At 43.8% G+C, this 16,094-nt stretch overlaps 1 protein-coding gene and 1 long non-coding RNA gene across 2 annotated transcripts; one reads left to right on the top strand and one right to left on the bottom strand.

Annotated features, from left to right (window-relative positions):
* Positions 1–664: 664 nt before the first annotated feature.
* Positions 665–6,409, bottom strand: LOC311496910. The gene is made up of 5 exons (XR_014699361.1): positions 6,328–6,409; positions 3,066–3,179; positions 2,953–2,981; positions 1,945–2,050; positions 665–835 (listed from the first exon to the last, which is right to left on the bottom strand). It is a non-coding gene; the product is annotated as an uncharacterized lncRNA (long non-coding RNA).
* Positions 6,410–10,939: 4,530 nt separating this feature from the next.
* Positions 10,940–11,747, top strand: LOC311496571 (tetraspanin-4-like; the record flags this gene model as incomplete). Its single annotated transcript, XM_084556458.1, has 3 exons — positions 10,940–11,005; positions 11,337–11,415; positions 11,587–11,747. The coding sequence occupies 3 exons, from the start codon at positions 10,940–10,942 to the stop codon at positions 11,745–11,747; spliced, it is 306 nt and encodes a 101-aa protein (XP_084412584.1).
* Positions 11,748–16,094: the final 4,347 nt, after the last annotated feature.

A 16,094-nucleotide genomic window follows, 5' to 3' on the forward strand; every position in this document is an offset into this window, starting at 1 on the left:
TGGAGGAGAAGAGTCTGAGTCTTTACTGGAGGGAGGGAGGGAGAGTGGGGTGGATAGAAGGAGCGAGGGAGGGAGAGGGGTGGAGGAGGGAAGAATGATAGAAGGAAGGGGTGGAAGAAGGGACGATGAAGGGATAGGAGGAAGAGGGAAAGGAGGGATGGATGGAAGCATGGATGATAGAATGAAGAGATGAAGAGATAGAGAAAGGGATGGATGGATGGAGGAATGGAAGGAGAGTGGGTTGGATAGAAGGAGGGAGGGAAAGTAGATGAAGGGAGGGATGAAAGCATGAATGATAGAAAAGAGACGGGGAGAAAGGGATGGACAGATGGATGATATATAGATGAAAGAATAGAAGGAGGGAGAGTAGATGGAAGGACAGGAGAGGGAATAGAAGGAATGGAGAAGGAGAGATGGATCGAAGCATGAATGATAGAAGGAAGAGATGGAGGGATAGAGGAAGGGATGGAGAGACAGAGATGGATGGAGGAATAGAAGGAGAGAGGAAGGGAGGGAGAGTAGATGGAGGGAGGGATGAAACCATGAATGATGGAAGAGATGGAGGAAAAGAGGGATGGACAGATGGATGGATATATAAATGGAAGGAGGGACGGAGGGAGAGACGGATCAAAGGACAGAAGGAAGGAGTTCATGATGTAAATGAATAGTTTCAGACACAGTCGTTCTATCAAATCATTTATTACAAAACAAAAATATAAAAACAGCACAAACTGGACCGCGTCGTCGTGGTAACCAATCAGTTCGACCTGTTAAAGGTCTCTGAATGTAAAAACAAAGAGGAGGCGACGTCAGCAGGTCGATCAGGTATTAATATCTGCAGGGGAATGAAACAAACAGGAAGTGAAATATTAATAAATACAGAGCAGCTAAAAGAAGTAGAGAATATTAGACTAACATGAGCCAATATTACATATCAGACAGATGTAAACCTGAGTGAAGCCTTCTCTGGTTTCTGGTAACAGCTGATCAGTGGTCTACAGCAGCTTGGAGGAATTTTAGCCCATTCCTCAGAACAGAACCACTTCAGTTCTGAGATGTTGGTGGGTTTCCTCACATCAACTGCTTGCTTCAGGTCCTTCCACAACATTTCTATTGGATTAAGGTCAGGACTTTGACTTGGCCGTTCCTAAACATTCATCTTGTTCTTCTTTAGCCGTTCTTTTGTAGAACCACTTGTGTTCTTGGTTCTTGTTGTCTTGATGCATGACCCAGTTTCTCTTCACATTCAGCTCATGGACAGATGTCCTGACATTTTCTTTTAGAGTTCACTGGTAGAATTCAGAATTCATTGGTCCATCAATGATGACAAGCCGTCCTGGTCCAGATGCAGCAGAACAGGCCCAAACCAGGACATTAGCACCCCCATGTTTGATGGAGGGATGAGGTTCTGATGCTGGAATGATGCAGTGTTGTTTCATCTCATTTAAACCAAACTATTCTACTTTGGTCTCATCTGTCCACTAAACATTGTCCCAATAGTCTTCTGTCTTGTCCACATGATGTTGATCAAACTCTCTGATATGTAATATTGGCTCATTATAGTCTAATATTTCTGGTTCATTAGTTTGACTGGGTTCTCTTTGTCTACGTTCAGGACAGCCTGGAGGTGTTGCAGCTATGTTAATTTTATGATCTAAGACACATGATTTTAACAATTCATCTATTACATATGTATGTTCTTAAGTTTGTTTTATGTCCATAGTGGGACATGTGTGTTAAACTGGTTTGTGTCATTTCCAGCAGCTAAACGTTGATTTTAACGTATTTCCAGGTGTTAACAGGAAACATTTCCCTTAAAGCTTTAACTTCATATTAAAGATTAACATATTAGGATTAAGATTAAAGTGATCTTTATTTCAGTTTTGTTTGCTTGCATTATTTAAATTCATGTTTCAGGTGAGTGTGTTCTTTGTCTGCTCTCACCTGTTGCCACTGACGAGGTTGTCTCCGCCCCCTCATCACTGCAAGATCAGAAGGACAGTGCAAGTCCCAGGAGGAGCAGCGGAGTCAGCTGACCAATCCCTGAGGCCTGAGAGAGGATGGTGGTGGTGGTTACCAAATGCTAAAATTAAAACGGCAAACTGACATCAAAGATCTATCAGCACTGAAGAACCTAGGGAGAGCTACTATTAGCTCGCAGGCTTGGAAGAGCTACTATTAGCTCGCAGGCTAGGAAGAGCTACTATTAGCTGGGAGGCTAGGAAGAGCTACTATTAGCTCGCAGGCTAGGAAGAGCTACTATTAGCTGGGAGGCTAGGAAAAGCTACTATAAGCTGGCAGGCTAGGAAGAGCTACTATTAGCTGGGAGGCTAGGAAAAGCTACTATTAGCTGGCAGGCTAGGAAGAGCTACTATTAGCTGGCGGGCTAGGAAAAGCTACTATTAGCTGGCGGGCTAGGAAGAGCTACTATTAGCTGGGAAGCTAGGAAGAGCTGCTATTAGCTGGCAGGCTAAGAAGAGCTGCTATTAGCTGGCAGGCTGAGAAGAGCTGCTATTAGCTGGCAGGCTGAGAAGAGCTACTATTAGCTGGCAGGCTGAGAAGAGCTACTATTAGCTGGCAGGCTGAGAAGAGCTGCTATTAGCTGGCAGGCTGAGAAGAGCTGCTATTAGCTGGCAGGCTGAGAAGAGCTGCTATTAGCTGGCAGGCTAAGAAGAGCTACTATTAGCTGGCAGGCTGAGAAGAGCTGCTATTAGCTGGCAGGCTGAGAAGAGCTGCTATAAGCTGTCAGGCTAGGAAAAGCTACTATTAGCTGGGAAGCTAGGAAAAGCTACTATTAGTAGAATTTATTTCAGGCATCAAAAGTGTCTCAACAGCCAGAATGAGCTGGAGCAACAGACAGTGACTGGTTCATATCATTCATTGATAAAAGGCTTAAATGTTTCTTAGCACATCTGATCTCTGGGGTAATAATAGATATGGAAGATGTCTCACAATGTCCTTGGCTTCGTTCGGCACTGTTACTAAAGACACAAAGACAAAGGACAGACTGGGTTAGTTCCACTGATCCTGGTCCCAGCAGCAGGAAGCTAATGTTGCTCTGTTACCGTAGTAGTAGTCGAAGGTGGTGTTGTAGTCGTAGTCGTAGTCCATCGTCATAGTGAAGTCTTCATAAAGCGCAGTGGACGTCTCAGTTTCTTCTTCCTGGGGTCCTGAAGACGCTGTGGAGAGAAAACAACAACAACAATAATTATAATAATAAGTAATAATAACTAGTGTTCTTTGTGCTAAGCTAGGCTAAAATGAAGCTATATGTATTATATAAGTATAACCACTACCACACTTTGGAGATATTATAATATTATTTTAACCAACAACTGAGATGTCTGTCTTTTACTGTAATATTTATTTATTTAAATGATTTTTATGCTAACTTTTTAATGCTAACATCAGTTTTATGCTAACGTTAGTGTTTTATGAGTTTGTTGAGTATTTGTACAAATGCAGGTTAAAAGCTGCTTTATTATTAGAAATGTGCCGCGTGGATAGTTCTGCACAGAAGAGGCCGACAGCGTGCGCTAGCGTCAACAGTCAGTTTATGGCTTTGGCTCGTAGCAGCAACGGAAACGTCGTTAAGGTGAATCACTGGCTCAGGTTCAGTCTCCGTTAGACCGGCGTCTCCTTCCTGTGGTTTGGTTTCACAGACGCATCAAAACAAATCTCAACTTCAGGTTTCACTTTAGAAATAATTTAATGAGGAATATGTTCTTATAAGGGGAAGGTTTGTCTCGCTCTGTTATAGAGGATCATTTATTCCACAAGTGGAATAAATACAGTGAAGAGTTTATTATAAAGGACCAATGAAGATTAAAAATAACAGGAATTTAGATTTAAAGACAACCTGTTGAAGTTTAGACATAAAAATATGAATTTCTATACCAGCGTAGTTAGTATATGGTCATTTTTACAATCTTAACATTAGCTTTACAGCTACTTTGATTGTTGTTGCACACTCTTTCTGTGCTAGCAATACATTTTAGCTCTATGCTAACTTCTCTGACGTACACATTCATTACAAAGCATAACACTTTTTAAACTAATTCATTCTATTAATTAAATACAATTCTACTGATATTAATGTGTGCTCATGATCCTTTACACTGAAACTGAGATTCCAGTGACTCTCTGGGAAAGATAACACCTGAGTGAACGTTCACCTGTAACCTGCCAATCACAGCTTGTTTCATTTTCAGAGCCGACAGGAGTTTGGCTCAGAGTCTCTGTTTAAAGAACAATGTGGACTCAAAGCCTCCTCCCGTCTCAAGACGTGTTCAGACCTGAAGTCCCAGCAAAGTCAGCGGTTTAGATCAGTGTGACTCAAACCTCTTCAAGACACAGACATCTTCAGGAGCAAATAAAGGATTATCTTATCTTATCTTATCTTATCTTAACTTAACTTAACTTATCTTAACTTATCTTAACTTAACTTATCTTATCTTAACTTATCTTAACTTATCTTATCTTAACTTATCTTAACTTATCTTATCTTAACTTAACTTATCTTAACTTATCTGTATTTATTTTTAAAATCAGCTGCGCTACCTTTGACCCATTTAATTATGAACAATCCACAGGTTAGAGCTGTTGGACGCTGATATCATTTATGGATGAACTTATGATACAGCTGATCAGCTAACAGCAGCTCTTGCTAGCGTCTTAGCCTCCTAGCTAACGTGGCTCTTCCTCCTAGCTAACAGCAGCCTCCAGCTCCTTTCTTTTGGGTTTTGTGTCACATTTCATGTGGGTTCAGTCGATTGTCTTAATGTCACTCTGGCGGTTGATCTTTATCTGTCACATAATAAATACCGATGTCGTAATCACTTCAGTTTATGGAGATGAACAATGTGTGCCTCATATCTGTGTTGTTGTTTTTCATCGACTGTGAACGTTTATGTGGTTAAGATGTTGGACGTGATCCAGATGAACTCAGTGTTAGGATTAATGAACATGAAGATTCTTGTTCACTTTCCTTTTATTTATTTATTTTTTGCATTAGCGTGAAAGCAGAGCTGTGTTCCCTGTCTGGTAACACCACGCGCATACGGTTTCAAACTACAGCTGAATCAGGGAAGAGTCTGATCAAGGTTAGTCCAGTGGTCCCTCCTGACCTGGTCTGAGTCGGCCTGAACAGACCTGCAGCCCGAACCTGGGACAATAAAGGGACTTAAAGGAATTAGCATTTACTGCAGCGCCTGACAAACTGCCAGAACTTTATGACCTCCTGCCTTCTAGAATTAGATTAGCAGCAGATTATTAGCTCTTCCTAGCTAACAGTTGCTCTTCCTAGCCTTTCAGCTAATAGTAGCTCTTCCTAGCTTCCTAGCTAACAGTAGCTCTTCCTAGTCTTTCAGCTAATAGTAGCTCTTCCTAGCTTCCTAGCTAACAGTAGCTCTTTATAGCCTCCCAGCTAATAGTAGCTCTTCCTAGCCTTCCAGCTAACAGTAGCCCTTTCTAGCCTCCCTGCAAACAGTAGCTCTTCCTAGCTTCCTAGCTAACAGTTGCTCTTCCTAGCCTTTCAGCTAATAGTAGCTCTTCCTAGCTAACAGTTGCTCTTCCTAGCCTTTCAGCTAATAGTAGCTCTTCCTAGCTTCCTAGCTAACAGTAGCTCTTTCTAGCTTCCCAGCTAATAGTAGCTCTTCCTAGCCTTCCAGCTAACAGTAGCCCTTTCTAGCCTCCCAGCTAACAGTAGCTCCTTCTAGCTTCCTAGCATTCAAGCTAATAGTAGCGCTTCTTAACCATCCAGCTAATAGTAGGTCATCTTAGCCTCCCAGCTAATGTGGCTCTTCCTAGCTCTCATATTCTGCCTCCTGCTTCTAACTATTCTGTTGTAACTCTGTTCTTATCAGAATCATATTTTTTTGGTTGACTGAACAAATGATGTGAAATATGAATACTGTTACTCTTCTGTCCATCACCACATCAAGCCCCGCCCCCAAACGATCTGATCGATCCCAACGGAGAAACTTCAGAACAACTTTACAAAAATGATGCAATTTCCTAACTTAATTTAAAAATGAAAACAGCATTTGTAAGAACAAGAAAGAGTTCTGGATATGAACCACATAACGACGCGTTATTAGTTAAAGCAGATTATGTTTGAGTCTGACCACATTTCATCACATTTGATGGTTTCTCTGCAGCACATTAATTAATTAATTAGTAGTTAAAAACACTGGAAAGCGTTCCACATTCTCTGATCACTAATGAAACAAACTTCTTTAAAGGTGGAGCACAGACTATCGTCATTAAACTGACTGATTGACTGACTGATGTCCACTATCAAGAGGTCAGAGGTCAGAGGTCACTCACCACTGCAGGGCAGCATGATAAGAGCCAGAGAGAGAAGGAGCAACACGTTCATCCTGGACGAGAGACAGACATTAACTGAGACAGAGAGAGAGTGGGAGAGGGAGTGGGAGAGAGACCAGGGGTGTGTCCTCTGAGACACTCATGAAAACGTAAATTCCCTCTACAAGTTAAATTAGTCATTCAAGGAGCAGTGAGCTGGTGGGAAAACCTCTCATCTGCAAAACACAGAGCTGCTGCGTCCAAACTGTTCTTCCTCTAACGTCCACTAGAGGCGTCTTTATTGAACTCAGCTGTTTAAATGATATCAGGGCTTAAAGTTCTGCAGAATAAAGGGGCGGGGCTGCTTTTGAGTGACAGGCAGTTGTCCTCACAGGTTGCTAGCTCCTTCTCTTTGACCATATATGAATGAGCTAGGACTTAGGTGGAGTCAGGCACTGCTGAGATGGAGACAGAAAGAACCATGGAACCCATTTGACCCCTCATTGGTGAGCACTAAGACTTTGAACCTTAAAATCTTGACTATACCTACCTACAGAACTTCTAGAACCTCCTCAGCAACAATAGAACCTCCTTAGTGAACATTAATACTACCTCTCAGAACTAAACTGAAACCTAATGCTTGACCACAACCACCTAAAACATCTCTAGAACCTCCTCAGCTACAATTAAACTTTGTTCCACCAAGTTCTGACCTGATCTGAACAGAACCTCACCTCTAGGCTTCCTGCTTGGTTCCCCTACAGCTGCAGTAACCATAATAACAGGAAGCTGTACAGTTTTCTAAAACTTGTTCTCCCATAGCGTGTTCAAACAAGACGTCTAACATTCACTGCGTGTTCATCACGGTCTTTTCAATCGGGACTAAAACCTCCTGAAGCACCTGCAGAACCTCCTCAAAGACCATTAAACTGGATGGATTTGTTAGAACTGACTCTTAAATGTCCTCACTGAACCACAGAACGTTTAATTGGACCGATAAAATCTCCATGTACCATTAGAACCTCCTATCAGCTATGAAAGTGAAACACAGTGTGATACTTTCGTTTTCAGACTGGTGTTTTTAACAGTGTAGTCAGTCTGAAACCTAATCAGGACAGATCCAGACATGCAGAGAGACAGATCAGCAGGGTTTTTCCATCAAGTGTGATGGTAACAATAAAAACTGATCCTCTGAGAGTTCTGCAGACTATGAACCCTCTCCATCGTCATTAGAACCATCTACAGCAACAATAAAACCACTTAGAGGAGTTTTCAAAACGCATTAAAGAAAGCTGCCTTCAAATATGAGAACATCACTGACAAGCTAAGAGTTAGCAAGCTAACGAGCGGCTAACTTGAAGGAAGCCCGTGATGAATATCAGCATTTTGCTTTCAATGAATAAATGACAACATATTAACCATCACATCTCGTGAACTCTGACCTTTCAGAAAACATCTCCAACGATCCAGCCTCAGATCACCAGATCAACCTGTGCTGAAGAACCAGGTAAAGCACCTCTAGAACCCCCTCACCAATAATTCAACCATTGCTGGTCAGAACTAAAACGTTAAGGAACCCTAGGGCTATACGTCTTGACCACATTTAGAAACCCTGGAGTCTTCTCAGCAGTTTTAAAACTTTTAGGGAACCCCAAAAACCACCTATATACAGCCCTCCTAACCTCCAGAAACTTTTCCAGAACCTTTTTCCAGAACCTTTGAATCTTCTTAACAACGGTTTTATGGGAATTACTGACAACGGAAGTTTAAAGAACCCTACAACCACAACACACAGTGCACTGCTAGAACCTCCTTGACAACCAAACAGCGCTGCTTGGTAGGCGCTAAAACTTTATGGGACCATAACACCACCTTGAGAACCTCTAGAACCTTCTTAAGAGCCAGTCAACCCTCCATGTTCAGCACCAAAATTTTACGGAACCATAAAACCACCTAAAGCACCTTTAGAACCACCTCGGCAATCATTCAACTCAAAAACCAAACCAAAACTACCAAAACCCATCCGAAGTCCCTTTAGAACCTCCTCCTCATTCATTCTGCTGCACAGTCAAAACACCAAACATTGTCTGAGGAAATAATCTGAGCCTGGTTCTGTTCTCTGGTTCTGTTCCACTCTTCTTTGATTTCATGGTGTTCCAACTAGACGTTTTTTACAATTCAATCTGTGCAATATTTCTATCCGATTCTATTTCATTATTTATCTTTTATAGCTACTCTTTTTGCTCTTGTTATTTTTTATTCTGCATTTTCTGTAAGCTGTTGTGAACTGCAATTTCCCCATTGCGGCACGGAGGTTTGATGGATTGTTTCCTGGCTGCAGAATTCTTCTTGCGCAACAACGCACTGTAAAGAGGAATGTGTGTGTTAGTCATTGGGGGTTTCAGACCTTGTGAGAATATTTTGTACGACCTTCGGTTTGAGGCATCGTTGAATCATCATCTCAACAAAAGTCCTCCCAAAGACAGAAGTCAACATATTCAGAGGTTGTTGAGGATCAGGGTTCTGGTTTCAGTAATCTGCCAACGCAGGCCTGAAGCATTTGTTGAAGTCTGATAGCCAGTCGGTAAAGCAAGTAAACCAAGAAATGTTAGCTCAGCCTAGCAGAGGGAAACAGCTAGCCTAGCTTATCACAAAGACTGGAAGCAGAGGGAAACAGCTAGCATTGCTTAGCACAAAGACTGGAAGCAGAACAAAACTGTTAGCCTAGCTTAGCACAAACAGTTGAAACAGGGGGAACCTGTTAGCCTAGCTTAGCACAAAGATTGGAAGCACAGGGAAACAAATCTTAACAGATGTTACAGAACACATGAGAAGATTGGGCATCACCGTGGCAACCAGGCAGCGACAGACAAGGCGCTTGAAGCTGATTGGCCGTCGGCCCAGCAGTAAGAAAACACTCCTGTGCTGCTGACGGACGTGGGAACGAGGACGAACTGAGACCTCTGACCGACTCTGTAATGGCCTTCCCTTTGGCATGAGGTCAAAGGTCACACCGATCTATTTCTAATTAACTGCAGTAGGGGTTGTCACACTGTGGCGTGAGGACCCTCCAGGGGACACTCAAGCCATTCTGAGGTCGTAAAGGGAATTTAAAGATAATGGAGGCTGATGTTTCACCATTAAACAGTCTGGTTTATTTATGAGGACCTCTCTATACGTGGCATGCTGCCAGCGATGGATGATGAAGAAAAGAAGCAAATGTTTCTGTTTCTGATTCCTCATAAACAAATCGGTCCAGCTCTCTGCACAAATAAAAATCATAACGTTTCCAAAGAGCAGTGTACAGGGTGGTATTGTCCTCGTGATCAGATTATAATTATCTGACAAACATTAACTTCTTTAGCTTTATACAGTGAAGCAAGTTGCACCGTTCAGAAGTTCCTACATTTCTTTAGGTAGACGAAAAGAACCCAGTGAAACCCATTCATTCATTCATTTTCTATAACCGCTTATTCCTGTGAAGTGTCGTGGGTCTGCTGGAGCCTATCCCAGCTGTCATTGGGCGAGAGGCGGGGTACAACCTGGACAGGTCTCCAGTCTATTAGAATGACCAATGAACCTAATGAGCATGTCTTTGGACGGTGGGAGGAAGCTGGAGTACCTGGAGAGAACCCACGTGACTCATGTGACTCACAACTCACTGATATGTTCTTATCAGTGAGTTGTAAAGTAACTGAACTCTTCCCGGTTTACGGTCAACTGCTGATCTGATCAGTGGTCTACAGCAGCTTGGAGGAGTTTTAGCCCATTCCTCAGAACAGAACCACTTCAGTTCTGAGATGTTGGTGGGTTTCCTCACATCAACTGCTTGCTTCAGGTCCTTCCACAACATTTCTATTGGATTAAGGTCAGGACTTTGACTTGGCCGTTCCTAAACATTCATCTTGTTCTTCTTTAGCCGTTCTTTTGTAGAACCACTTGTGTTCTTGGTTCTCGTTGTCTTGCTGCATGACCCAGTTTCTCTTCACATTCAGCTCATGGACAGATGTCCTGACATTTTCTTTTAGAGTTCACTGGTAGAATTCAGAATTCATTGGTCCATCAATGAGGACAAGCCGTCCTGGTCCAGATGCAGCAGAACAGGCCCAAACCAGGACATTAGCACCCCCATGTTTGATGGAGGGATGAGGTTCTGATGCTGGAATGATGCAGTGTTGTTTCATCTCATTTAAACCAAACTATTCTACTTTGGTCTCATCTGTCCACTAAACATTGTCCCAATAGTCTTCTGTCTTGTCCACATGATGTTGATCAAACTCACTGATATGTAATATTGGCTTGTTTTCCTGCAAGTGTAATATTTCTCCTTTTTTTGTTTGCGTTCTCTTAGCCAACACTAACTGTTGTTATTTCCTGCATGCCATTGCTTCCTCATTTGCATAGTGGGGAGTGAAGTTAGCTCGACATATACAAAGCAGTTTGAACTGTGTGTGTGTGTGTTTCCACAGAGACAGTCAAGTTAGTTTAATGATTAGAGACAACAAGGAAGTGAACTCTGATCTCAGGTGTTGATACAGGACGTCCTGCTGTGGATCTACCGGACAGAGTGAACAAGACTAAACTACAAAAACACCTGAACCTGCTGCTTGTTGTGGTTTCTAAAAGACTGAAGATGAAGCTGGAGTTGAAGATCGAGGTGGTGAAGTTCCTCTCAGCTGTAATCAACACCATCTTCCTGGTGAGGAGACTTTCTGTTCAACTCTGTTAAATCCTCCTTCATCCGAGAAATAATAACCTGAGAGGAGTCTTTATCATCCAGGAAGCATTACTGACAGACTGAGGCTTCTTATACATAGATTAATCAGAAATAATAAATAATGATAAATTCATTTCTTCTTTTCATGTGTACGTAGATGTGTTGTGCTTTTAATTTCAATTTCTTGTTCTTTATTTCATCATTTATTTGTTTGTTTTTCTGTTTCATTAGTGTTTTTAGTTTAAGGCGTCTTCTGATTTATTCTGTTCTTATTTTTCTTTTTTAATTATTTAATTTGATTGTTCCTCTCCAGGTTCTGGGTCTGAGCGTAGCCGGCTGTGGCATCTGGATCCTGTTTGGAAAAGGATCCTTCATGAACATCTTCTCTTCTGGTGAGTCGGCGTATGGTCCAGGACATGTTTAACCTAGCTTAGCACAAAGACTGGAAGCAGAGGGAAACTGTTAACCTAGCTAACCTAGCCTAGAGACATCCCTAAATGTCTCTACGTGTGTCTCTAAATGTGTCTCTAAATGTGTCTCTGTATGTCTCTGTATATGTCCAGATGATCTGAAGGCGGTGGCCTTGGGGCTGCTGGTGATTGGTGGAGTGGTGGTGATCATCAGCATCGTTGGATGTGTTGGAGCTAGCGCAGAAAACAGATTCATGCTCCTGGTGGTGAGTCTGAGGTCGGATGCTGCATTCAGGCACCGTGGGAATTACTGAAACCAGCCAGGATCACAAAGGTCATTAGTGGTTCACCACAGAGGAAGAAAACCATGTAAAGAGACTCAGCCGTTACCATGGAGACCAGATACAACGACGTGATCAGATGCATCCATCACTATAGAGGAGCATCACATCTACCGGAAAGAAGAAGAAGAAGAAGGAGAAGAAGAAGAAGGACATAGGAAAGGAGGAGGGGGGAGCTGAAGGAGGAGAAGAAGAATGAAGGAGGAAGAGAAGGAGGAGGAGGAAGAGGAGAAGGAGGAAGGGGATGAAGGAGGAGAAGGAGAAGGGGGAGGAGGTAGAGGAGGAGGAGAAGGATGAAGAGGATGAAGGAGGAGGAAGACAAGAAGGAGGAAGGGGATGAAGGAGGAGAAGGAGAAGGGGGAGGAGGTAGAGGAGGAGGAGAAGGATGAAGAGGATGAAGGAGGAGGAGAAGGAGAAGGATGAAGGGGTGTAGGAGGATGAGGAGGAAGAGGAAGGAGTTGGACGTTGCTGTCCACATGGAGTCCCACTGGTTGTTTTTCTACCTGCATGTTTCTGATTAGTAGAGGTTACCATGGTTACCAGGGTGAGTCCTTCTAACCTGGTCCTGCTCTTCTTCCTCAGTACATGAGCTTCCTCTTCATGCTGGTCCTGGGTCAGATCTTCATCCTGTTGCTGCTGGTCTTAAACATAACCAAGGTAGGCGGGGCGGGCTTTTATTTTGACTACATTTATAATTATTATTAACATTAACAGGAATTTCAATAATAATATTAACATAGTGATATCATATGTTCCTATAATTCTAGATCATTTATTTACAAGTAACATCTACATTATTATTATTATTATTATTATTATTATTATTATTTCTGATCCATTTAACTTAACACAAAGACTGGAAGCAGAGAGAAACTATTAACTCAGCTAACCTAGCCTAGAGACATCTCTGCATGTGTCTCTAAATGTCCCTGTATGTCTCTAAATGTCTCTAAATGTCTCTAAATGTCCCTGTATGTCTCTAAATGTCTCTAAATGTATAATATAGAATCACCAGCTGTAACATTAGTTGATCATCAGAAGTTTATTGAAGAACAGTTTTTTTCTTTATTATTATATAAGTGAGATCCTTCACAGGACAAGTGGTTACAGAAGATGAATGAGTGACTGAGTGACTGAGTGACTGGGGTGTCTTGTGTTGCTCAGATTGATAAGACGCTGCAGGAAGCTGTGGATCAGAGCATCTTTGATTACGGAGGCAACAAGAGCAGCGGCGACACCATGGACCGACTGATGGACAGCCTGCAGCACTACGTGAGTCCCTGCTCCTCACCACGACACAAAGCAGCCGGCCAATCAGAGAGCCTGATCCATGCACTAATGTCATTGGTCCACAGGGCAAATGCTGCGGCAGGAACGGCTCTTCTGATTGGCAGCGGAACTCTTACATCGAGAGCCTGAACGTGAGCACTCCAGATGTTCTTCCATGCTCCTGTTTCAATTTGACTGGCCTCACTGAGACAGTCTGGTGCGCCACGATCAGCTCCACAGAGACGTTCTTCAAACACCTAAACGGAACCTATCCCGAGGTACATGAACATTTTAGGAAGTCTACAAACAGAGGAACAGACGATGGCGTCTCCTCCTCCATGCTGCATGCTGGGAACCACACAGGGAGGTCATCCCGTCCTCCAGGGAACCCAACCAGTCAAGTGTCCTGGTGGCGATAAACGTCCCAGGTCACTTTATATTTTTAACATAGTTTATAGTAGTATAAACATTTTATTTCTAGTCACTTTCTATTTTTTATATAGCTTTTGTATTTTATGTTCAATGTATGTTACTGCTACTGGATGCTTGAATTTCCCTCGGGATTAATAAAGTATCTATCTATCTATCTATCCATCTATCTATCTATCTATCTATCTATCTATCTATCCATCTATCCATCTATCTATCTATCTATCTATCCATCTATCCATCTATCTATCTATCTATCTATCTATCAAAGACTGTCGTCTGCTGCAGAGTCTTCTTTGACTTCCTCTTCTTCTCCTTCTCCTTCTACTTCATCTTCTTCCTCTCCTTCCTGTTCTTCTTCTTCTCCTTCTTCTTCCTCTCCTTCATCTCCTTTATCTTCATCTTCATCTTCTTCCTCTTCTTCTTTCCTCAGTCTCCTCCTGATGTTGACATGACCTCTATTCTCTGATCTTGATGTTTTATTTTTAATCAACATGAATGAACTTGGTCATGATGTTGTTTGTCTGACTACAGGTTGAATATTTCACTGTAACACTGCTGCTCTACCACAGAGAACCGTTTATCACGTGTTGTGTGTCTGTTCTTTGTTGCTCATGATGTGATGTTGTTGTAGTCGCAGGGCTGTGAAGAGAAGCTCAGTGATTGGCTGTCAACGAATGGTGTGACGATCGTGGGCATGGCCATCGGCCTCATTTTCGTCCAGGTAACAAAACGAGCGTTGTTGTTTCTGTTGTAATGAGTTCAGCAGCCTCCAGGGGGCGCTAACGGTGTCTCTGTTCACTGAGTCCACGTCATTCTTTCATTTTGTTGTTCCTTCCAGCTCTTCCTAGCCTCCCAGCTAACTGAAGCTCTTCCTAGCCTCCCAGCTAACTGAAGCTCTTCCTAGCTTCTTAGCCTCCCAGCTAACTGAAGCTCTTCCTAGCCTACCAGCTAACTGAAGCTCTTCCTAGCTTCTTAGCCTCCCAGCTAATATTAGCTCTTCCTTGCGTCCCAGCTAACTGAAGCGCTTCCTAGCTTCTTAGCCTCCCAGCTAATATTAGCTCTTCCTAGCCTCCCAGCTAACAGTAGCTCTTCCTAGCCTCCCAGCTAATAGTAGCTCTTTCTAGCCTCCCAGCTAATTGTAGCTCTTCCTAGCTTCTTAGCCTCCCAGCTAATTGTAGCTCTTCCTATCTTTCTAGCCTCCCAGCTAATAGTAGCTCTTCCTAGCTCCCTAGCCTCCCAGCTAATTGTAGCTCTTCCTAGCCTCCCAGCTAATATTCGCTCTTCCTAGCCTCCCAGCTAACAGTAGCTCTTCCTAGCCTCCCAGCTAACAGTAGCTCTTCCTAACCTCCCAGCTAATAGTAGCTCTTCTTAGCTTCCTAGCCTCCCAGCTAATTGTAGTTCTTCCTAGCTTCTTAGCCTCCCAGCTAATATTAGCTCTTCCTATCTTTCTAGCCTCCCAGCTAATAGTAGCTCTTCCTAGCTCCCTAGCCTCCCAGCTAATAGTAGCTCTTCCTAGCTCCCTAGCCTCCCAGCTAATTGTAGCTCTTCCTAGCCTCCCAGCTAACTGAAGCTCTTCCTAGCTTCTTAGCCTTAGTACAGTCGGGCCTTCGTGGTCTCCAGTTGTTTCTGTCGTCAGTTAAATCGTTTGTTTCTCTTTCTCTCTGCAGATGGTTCAGTTTGGGTTTGCCTTGAGTCATTACAAATGGTTTGGAACAAAAGCCTCCTTGAAACAAGCCAATCGTCTGATTAACAACGAACCGGACGACGGAGAGCAGAACTACCCCTACACAGGACCGGACCATGGAGGGCAGAACTACCCCTACACAGGACCGGACCACGGAGGGCAGAACTACCCCAACACAGGACCAGACCACGGAGGGCAGAACTACGCCTACACAGGACTGGACCACGGAGGGCAGAACTACCCCAACACAGGACCGGACCACGGAGGGCAGAACTACCCCAACACAGGACCGGACCACGGAGGGCAGAACTTCCCCTACACAGGACCGGACCACGGAGGGCAGACCTACCCCAATACAGGACCGGACAACGGAGGACAGAACTACCCCAACAAAGGACCGGACCACCGAGGGCAGAACTACCCCTACACAGGACCGGACCACGGAGAGCAGAACTACCCCAACACAGGACCGGACCACGGAGGGCAGAACTACCCCAACACAGGACCGGACCACGGAGGGCAGAACTTCCCCTACACAGGACCGGACCACGGAGGGCAGACCTACCCCAATACAGGACCGGACCACGGAGGACAGAACTACCCCAACAAAGGACCGGACCACGGAGGGCAGAACTACCCCAACACAGGACCGGACCACGGAGGGCAGAACTACCCCAACACAGGACCGGACCATGGAGGGCAGAACTACCCCAACAAAGGATCGGACCACGGAGGGCAGACCTACCCCAATACAGGACCGGATCACGGACGGCAGAACTACCCCAACACAGGACCGGACCACGGAGGGCAGAACTACCCCAACACAAGACCGGACCACGGAGGGCAGAACTACCCCTACACAGGACCGGACCACGGAGGGCAGAACTACCCCAACAAAGGACCAGACCACGGAGGGCAGAACTACCCCAACAAAG

Source organism: Chelon labrosus, assembly GCF_963514085.1.
Source record: "Chelon labrosus genome assembly, chromosome: 12".
Lineage (NCBI taxonomy): Eukaryota > Metazoa > Chordata > Actinopteri > Mugiliformes > Mugilidae > Chelon > Chelon labrosus.